Source organism: Dermacentor variabilis, chromosome 9, assembly GCF_050947875.1.
Source record: "Dermacentor variabilis isolate Ectoservices chromosome 9, ASM5094787v1, whole genome shotgun sequence".
Classification (NCBI taxonomy): domain Eukaryota; kingdom Metazoa; phylum Arthropoda; class Arachnida; order Ixodida; family Ixodidae; genus Dermacentor; species Dermacentor variabilis.
The window spans coordinates 66,808,486-66,817,274 of record NC_134576.1 but is presented as its reverse complement, the minus strand read 5'-3'; the positions used below and the strand labels follow the sequence as shown (position 1 = coordinate 66,817,274).

At 45.0% G+C, this 8,789-nt stretch overlaps 1 protein-coding gene across 1 annotated transcript in view; it reads right to left on the bottom strand.

Annotated features, from left to right (window-relative positions):
* Window positions 1-461: 461 nt before the first annotated feature.
* The window catches only part of LOC142592773 (uncharacterized), a 32,392-nt gene continuing 24,064 nt past the window's right edge, over window positions 462-8,789 (bottom strand). The window contains exons 9-11 of the mRNA XM_075704439.1: window positions 6,849-7,195; window positions 5,491-5,833; window positions 462-1,484 (exon numbers count right to left, since the gene is read on the bottom strand). Coding sequence (XP_075560554.1) covers window positions 1,161-1,484; window positions 5,491-5,833; window positions 6,849-7,195 — 1,014 coding nt within the window. The 3' untranslated portion in view covers window positions 462-1,160. The remainder of the gene's footprint in view (window positions 1,485-5,490; window positions 5,834-6,848; window positions 7,196-8,789) is intronic.

Here is an 8,789-nt window from a genome sequence, read left to right as displayed (position 1 = left end):
CAAACTACGAATGGCAGCTAGTGAGTTTGCACGAACTATCCGCTTGAATGTCCAGGATGACACCAGTGTTGACATATTTCCGAAACACTTATTTTTATGGCGAGTTAGATGGCGCATCTCAAATTTAGTGTCATTCTGGAAATTCACTGAAAGTGGATAAACCTTGCAAACTAACTGGCTATAAGTCTTAAAATGTAGTACGCGTGGTGAATAATTAGGAAGGTAACTTGTGAACATTCTTAATTAGATTAATATGTATTTCGACTTCTCGCAGAAGTACTGACCAGAATTGTCCAGCTCCAAGACTAGAATTACGTTACCTGCTACAGTTTCTTTGAAGTTCCGTAAAACAAACATGACCAGCTCGTAAGTGGAAAAAAGAGATGCATTCGTATTACGAAACAAAAGGGTACGTACAACTCGTGCTCAACCAGACAACACAAAGAATGATCAAACCACAATGACTTCTTGCACTTAACATTTATTAGAGAGCCAAATACAATAACATGTCTAATGAATGCTCGCGTTTAGACATGAACATAAAAACGGGGTGGAAACTCATGCTGAAGCGCTATTGCATTTAACCAATATACATACTGCTACAACGACCATGAATCGGGAAAGTGTACGGATTGTAAAGACTCCGCAAGACATCCATAAAGGCCACATATGGACGCATAAAATGAGCACTGATACACCAGTGAGGCATACTTAAAGTAAAATAAACATTGCACGCGCGCAACGACGGTGAAATACGGTCAACACGTTTTCACGCATGAGTTAGTAAGCCAATGTGATTGGAGAGCACGCGTTAAAGCGACGAAATAGTAATCCCGGTCCCAAACAGATTTTACAGCTGTTAAGAAATGCCGAAAAACATGGCGATAAAAATGTTACGGTAAATTAACTTTGTTTCCAAGAGGATAACACAGAAACGCGCTGTTTAGAATGGTGCATTGGGGATGAGGTGATGCTGCGCGAAGAGGAAGTTTCGTTTCGTAGCTGACGCACTGAAGCACTAGCAGGCCTCAAAATGCAATCTGAAGATTGACTGAAGCAAACGCTTAAACCACATGTGCCCGAATACAAGGAAGCGTATAATTTGCTCACCCCAATGGGCTAACGCAGTAAACAGGCAGAGCGGAGCCTTTTTGGGTGCTTTACAAGTCCATCACGTCAGTCAGACTGAGATAACTGCAGATGCGTGCAAGAAGGTCTACGGTAAGGTCGTCCAGCGTGGCTCGCTTCCTGCGGTCCCGTTTGCAGGTTATTTTGTCCCTGACGACGCCGGTCAGCCTGAAGTAGTTGGCAGCAAGCCGTTCGCGGGCCTCGTCAATCTTCTCGGCCGCCTCTTCCTCGCTGGTGGACAAGTTGAGGGCCAGCACCATCTTTAAGGACTGGGAGTATTGCAGAGTTTCGAAGGCCAGGGCATGGCTCTTTTCATTGGAGCCATTGATGAATCGGATGGCCTCGTGCACGTACAGCTGCGTTAAGAACGTGCAGTTACCGAGCGAGATCAGCCACTTAGCGCGCGGCGATGCGTACACAGGAGCTAGGAATTTGCTTTCTAGATCGTTCGTCCACTCTGCAAGTCCACCTAGCGTCGATGGCTATGATTTCTAAATACGTGAGCCTTCTATATCATGCGGGCCGACGAATCGTGACCGAATCTTCGTAAGCCAATTCCTACTGTGTCATTACCTACTGATGCGTATCTGCGTAACCTCTTAAGGTTACCCATGGCTTTGTCCATCCCGACTTCGTGTCCGACTCAATACAATTATTGTACGTTTGGTATCTGGCGTTTTTCGAGAAGCAAACAAAAGAAATGTATAATCATTGCACGTGACATGAGCCAATTAAACAACACAGAAATGCTTAACTTGCCATTACATCATTGCACCTCTTAAGAAGCTGATTTGCATCAAGTGCTGGGCACCCTTGCTTTAAATGAAGGAGTCAATTTCAATAGCGCGACGGTCCACCCGTGACTGGCCCGTTCTGCTTGGGTTGCTCCGAGCCCACTCCAGAAACATTGTGCCCGCTTCACCCTAGGCGAATGCGAGTTACTGGGGCCATTCTTAACAGTTGCACCCTTTGGGTGTATACTTACCCCACAATAATCGCCATCTATTTTGGCAGCATTTCCTTTCTTTAACGCGTCGACCCCGGCACTTCCAAGCCATGAAAGGCATGCGCGTTATCAGCATGACCGCATTCTCGACAGAAAATTAACGAGCGCAGCGTTTTCAAGAAAGGAAACGCAAGCAAGACAGATGACGATTATTGTCCTGAGGGAAAGGTACACCGCGGAGGTGCAAGTATCTTTAGAGCGAGACGCATATTCCCAGTGCCCCTGCGTATGGCTCTTGAAGCAACTGGAGCTGGCAACGTATGTGCCCACGCATTTATGGATATAAATGAAGGTTTGTATGCATAGACAAGACGATAGGATGCACGTCTTCAGAAGAGTAATGTTCACTGCAGAACACAAAATGATTGTCTACCAAATCGAGCACGCTTTCAGGCTGCCGGCCGGAGTAGAATTTGTATTGCAGTGAAATATTGTTCATTTTCACTTCTCTTTTCTAATGCGGTCACTGGGCCTTGTGTGTATAATACCTGAACAAATAAATTGGCCCGTGACGTGCAATAGGCGCGAAGGATGAACTGAATTCGTTAAATTTCAGATCATGTTGCAGGGGTCAATGCAAAAATGTCTGAAGTCGCTTGAGCTTCCCCTTTATGAGTGGAACGCGATAGCACTCAAAGACGCCCGACTGCTTCTCACGTTTCTTGCAAACGCAGCTTATATAACGCTAATGTTCACAGACAAATGTTGGTGGCGAACGCTATGCACGAAGGTGAGCTTTCTGGTAGAAGCACGGCCTCTTGAGTGGGCCGCGATGCGGCGGAGGCGAGCGCTATCTGGAGATGTTGCAAGTAACCGGGCGCGCAAATCTCGGACACCGTGGCAGGTCTATGTGCGGTAGAAACGTCAGAAAAGAGGCTTCTATTAGCGTTTCCGCGGAACAGAATTGTTTTCTCGCATATTCAAATTACAATCCAACACTATCACGTCAGTAGGTCGTGCGTAAGTCGTACTTCACGGTGTTTCACGTATTTTACTTGGAGAAACCTAATTAGTTCAATAACTTCTTTGTGCTACACGCAGGGTATGCTTGGTTGGGTATGGTGGTTGGGTTTGTATGGTTGGGTCTGCAAGGTTCAGAATAATTTTTTGCTGAAACGACGGTTGACGCTGGACCCTTAACGCTATCGCGTTAAAATATCTCAGTGGGTGCATCTATGAACGCTTAGAATAACATTCAACGCTTTGCATAGAAATCGGAAAGGCTCACAGACGTTGCCACCATGCGCCGGTCTATGTCTGTCACACGCTGCACATTCAATAATCATTAGATAAAAACCGCAGGCATAAAATCTAGGCTCGTAATCATTAAGTGTGCGATCGATTTGTACTCTCAGAATAATAAAAAAATCAAAAGTAAAAAAAATGCAGAGACCCTGTGAACTCAGAGTAATGGTTCAGGGTAATATAAAAGTTGTTTCTGCAGGTGTGTGTGTGAGAGAGAGAGATACAGTAGATGTAGACACGCCCACGTGCGATGGCGTATTTTTCGTTTGTTTTAGGCTCGTTTTAGTTTTGACGGCAACACATACACAGCTAACTGAGAAGAGGCTTCAAACAAATGGAGGCGAAATTCAGGTTTGTAAGCAAGTGGTGCTTTTGCACCAAAAAAGTGCTACTGGCATCGCCCCGCAAGTGTGATTCCTACACGTACAGGGAGTGGCATTCCAAGATGGCGAAGCCTACAATGGCGGACCTATGTGCAACTCTGGCTCCCTAAAAGGTACTTATACATTAGCTCTGCCGCATGCGGGAAATAGCCTTGGGTAAATGAGCGTAGTCAGTGAGTCGAAGTCAAGCATAGATGAAAGGCCTCCAAGACTGCTATCGCGTCTCGTCAGTGTCCATACAGTTTGCATAAAAACCGCAGCGCGTTTAAAGCACAGTGAACTGAAGGTACAATGTGGTCTACTAGTAATATGCACTTCTAGGCGCAAGTGCAGAGCTCAGTTATGCGTGCACCGCACATGTGTATAGAAAGTTGCAAGCGCCACCAACCACAAGTCTTCTACGGCGAAGCACTATATTTGTAGACTTCTTAGACTTAGCATGTGCTTGAAATTGAACGTTTGTCAAGCCGCTACTGATCGTAGGGATTGCCGAAAAGCAGTTTTGAAGAGCATTGCTGTAGTTGATGGGCAGTGCTGATGTGCTCTTGAAATCCACGAAGAGCGAGTCGGTGCACAAAAAAAAATGGAGAATGCAACCTTGCGGCAAAAGAATTTACAGTCGCGAACGAAAGTTTTGAGACCAGTGCAGTAGCGAAGAATTTTGATTCTTCTAGAACAGCTCCACAACCTTGAATTACGCCAATAAATTACGCTAGTTAGGGCGTGTACGCAGGCCATACACCTATACTTATGTGTATGTCTATGTCAAGAAAATTGGACAGGGTCACCTGACCTCTAGTGCAACGAGACCGATATTCAGTCTAAAGCTTTGTCGTACAGAGCGTGGCTTAGGAATAAGGTTAATGGTATAAAAATGAAACAAGAGTCGTTTCTTACTGTAAGGTCGTTTGTCTTAGCCTACAATTTGCTTCTAAAAGTTGCATTGTTGAGCTCCTTAACTTATTCAGGGTGGGCTCCGATGTGGAGTTCTATCATCAGTGGAGTCCTGTAATCTTTGTCCTTTCTTTCCCACACTGCTGGCCGATGTTCAGGTGTCATGCAAGCGCAGTTGTAATGGCGATGTCGGCTGGCTTTGCTCTGTCAATGTACCTTCTAATATGGCCTTTCTGCCTCTTTATTGGGAAACTTTTCGGAGGGCAGTAACAAAAGTATGAAGGTAGGGTTAGAACCATATACACCAAGTGGAAATTACGCGGGCTTCGAATTAGTCTTCCTGCCGTTGTAGACGCTTAAGAAAATCAACAAATGTTAGTCTCTATAAGGTACAAAGGCTAGCTGGGCGAGGTGGTTAGTTTGAAATGCATGTCGAGAACGAAATTCACCTGCTGTTTTACGCCTACCTAGTCCTATCACAGTTGATTGTATTCCATCTGAACATTAGCTTGAACATTCGGTGAAACAGCCTCCCTACTAACCTACCATGTGATCACGTGGAGCAATAGCTTGCCAACGTTTCAGATGGCTACGAACTGGATAATAATCGCACGCGTTACATACACAAGAACCTTATGGAATGATACACTGGTAAATACGATAAGCAGTTAAGCTGAGAATGATTTTCTGAAACGAGACCATGGTGAAAAAACATTCTTCAGGTCAGCGTGGCATCTTCGCAGGTAATTCCGTAAAGCATATTGGAGAGTGTACGGTAAGGGCAACACTTTTGGAAATATGTGCGAACACACACGACATGTGCACAAAACTCACCATGTTACGCCGGAGAGCATCCTTGATGACGAAGTCGCTGGCGTGGTTGTCCCTGATCATTTGCACAGCGACGCCGATAAGGAAACGGTTGCGCAGAATGGCCTCCTTCAACTCGCGACAGACTGCCCGCATTTCGTTAAAGCAGTCCTTGCCTTCCAGAATGATAATCGTGAGCATGTTGATCACCCGGTTTTCCTCGACCATTCGGCCCAGTGCTTTGATGGCCCTTTTTCTGAAGACAAAGTTGGTGATTTCAAGGATACGGATGGTTCGATTGTTTTCCAGTGACCGAAGGAGGTTCACCGCGTAGACTTCGGGTAGCCTGATGCACAGCTTCAGATCTCTGCATTGGTGAAAAGTCGGTGCTTTATCGCGAAAGAAATGGTTAGGTCGAGCATTGAACCTTCGATGGCTGCCTCTCGTAGAGGATGAAACAATGCGCTGCATCCTATAAGCCTAATTATGCAGCAATACGGATTCAAATGTACTAGACCTACAAAAAATTGACAGGCAACTTCTACATAGAAAATTTTCGAAACAAGGAACAGATTTTGCAGTTGCAGCCACTGACTGCCTGTATCGTGGCTAAGAGGTGTAAGTGTTCGACAAAACAATTTCGCTATCGTAAGTTTGAAATTTGTGCTGTAGGAACAGAAATTTTTTACTATCTCTGGCTACAAAGATAGCCATTCTGATGACAATCAATACTTCTCGCACCTACAAACTAGAGTTGACTTCTTGTAACGTCACGCTACTGTCGGGTAGATGAGATTTTGCCGTTTCATTTGTGCCTTTTTGATGTCCAACCTCTTCAACAGACCAAGAAATAAATTTTTCGACAACACGTTTGAGCCGGCGGACGTCAGTATACTGTAAAGATTATTTTTAGTCCTTTATACTTCCTTTAACATCTGCACTCTAAAGTGTGCGTAGTGTAATGTATGCGAATGCAGTGTATAATTTAATATTATTAGGGTCCTAGAATCACTGAAATAGCTGTTCGTACCGTCTTGAAAACCGCAAAATTTTTGAGTAATCGACCATGGTATAATGGTAAAATGGCCGCCTGCCAGTGTTAGCAGCCCCTTCAATCGCTAGGCATCATGGAAAGAGCCGTACTGATCGTAAAGCATGAGCGTTTGCGTTCAATATGTCAGTGCCCCGAGTTTGGCAATTCGAACACAGAAGAATCATGCTGTAGTCGCCCCCCCCCCCCCCGCCATATTCCTAATTGAAAAGTTTTAGTGCTGTTGTTGTGTGCTAAGCTCAATGGAAGCAGCGCAGTCGCGATTAATTTGGAAGGATGTTGCAGCTATCGGCTGAATTACGTTGCGGCGAAAGTGTGTAGGGTGGATTACCTGAGGTGACTGGTGGAGCCGATGGCTGCGGCGAGCTTTTGAAGCACAGGTTCGAGCGTCAGGTTGGAGCACTCAATTGTGGCGGATTGGATGCTGCGACTGGACGCTACAGCATCCAGGAGAGGCGTGGCGTCCGCAAGGCTCCGGTCATCGAGATCCATGTAGGCGGAAGTGATCTTGGCCAGGTCCACAGCCTCCGCAAAGTCGGGTCCGCGGGGGTTCACCCAGTTGATACTCAGGCGAGCAGAGACTTTCAGCTCCCGGATGACGTTGCAGAAGACGGTCATATGGGGCGCGGGTACTACTGCTCTCATTGAAAATGCCAGTAATTCCAAACTCTGGTTGATCTGCGGGAGCATTTAGGAATGAGGAAAGTGTGTCGCACTGATCTGAGCATCATGAAGAAATACCGAATGTGCTTTGAAGCAGCGAGCAGTCGTTGTCCGCGAGCTTGAATCTGACTCGTTCTTGTGTAACAAGTAGCGTTCTCGCTGAACAGTCAGACTTAGCCAACGATATTACAGTAAACTCGCAAAAGCGTGGCACAAATGGGATGGACGGAAAAGCAGGTTTCTTAGCCTCTATCTGTAGTAACGCGGTTTAGCAAGTTTAGCATAATCTAACATTGTCGAGTTGTGCTAATACATTAGTGCAGATTACCGGTTTGTAACAAGTAAGACCCCTTGCTGGCATTCTGTACATTCTGCATGGTCCGAGTGGGCATAGCGTTGTAATGGTGTATTACAGGGCCTAATAAGTAAACAAACTGGAGCTAGGAAGTCGTGATATACGTAGCTGCTACAAACGTTTCAAGTCACGTGATGTAAATGGGCCATTTGCTTGCTCAATTTGTTCATGGATAACGACTTCTCAGACAATGCATTGTTCAAGACAAGATTAGTAAGATGAAATACGATTGCATAAAAAGGTCTAGCGCTCTGAATCTATATCCCAATACATCTCGCGCGCGTAGGTTGGCTGGTCAGGTAAACAAAATTGCAAGCCCCAACTTTCGGCTTAACTGTTGACACTGCGAGGGATGGGAAAACGACGCACTCCAAATTTAAATTTATAGTAAGCTGTAGTATTGAATACCGCATTTCAGTGACTGCGATCACCGCGAACATCTGCTAGTCTATTTTACATTGTAACCGTCTTATAAGTAGTGTAGTATCGCGAATTCATGCTCTCACGTATCTTCAGTGCTTGTAGTAACATGTGGAATTCCGAGCATGGCTGTTCGTAAACGAAGGAATAATTGAAATGGCTGAGGACTCCGGCATTTCACAAAGAATTAACTTACCCAATGAAAAGAAATGCATTTTGCCAACGAAAAATATATAGTGGACAGAGTTTCTTTTCAACCATTCTAATTATGTATCTGCAGAAACCTTGCCCCTAATGAAATTTAGACAAGTATAACTGACTGTAGTACCGACAAAAACGAAGTGACACATTGATAGTGTTGCATGTATAATAAGGAAACGTGGCAGCAAAAGAAAGGAAGAAAACATGCATGTGCGCAACACTTGGCAGAAACGTTTCGAACAAGATTTGGAAACTACGGCACTTGAAAAAGCAGTGGTAGTGAAAGTTGGCTCGAAAAAGTGAATAAGAAATATATAGCGGTAATTTAGCGCAACGCACTGTACCCGGCGACAAATTCGTCAAGGCACGGTCAAAGCTGCGAAGCGAAAGTGCGCATGTTTTGTTGTTTTTTTTTACTGCGGATGCTCATGTAGTCGGCGAATGTAAACATTTTTAGTCTACGTAGCGTACGACAGCACCCCAATTTTCGTTGCTCTAATTTCCGAATATTTTTGTAACAAAAATACTTTCTCCGATAAGGAACCCCGTTTCTTGGTGCAGGTTTTCTGCCTTCATAATGTACGCGCGTAGTTTTCCTGCTCTTGTAAACGAAAGATGACTTCGCTGGGCGGC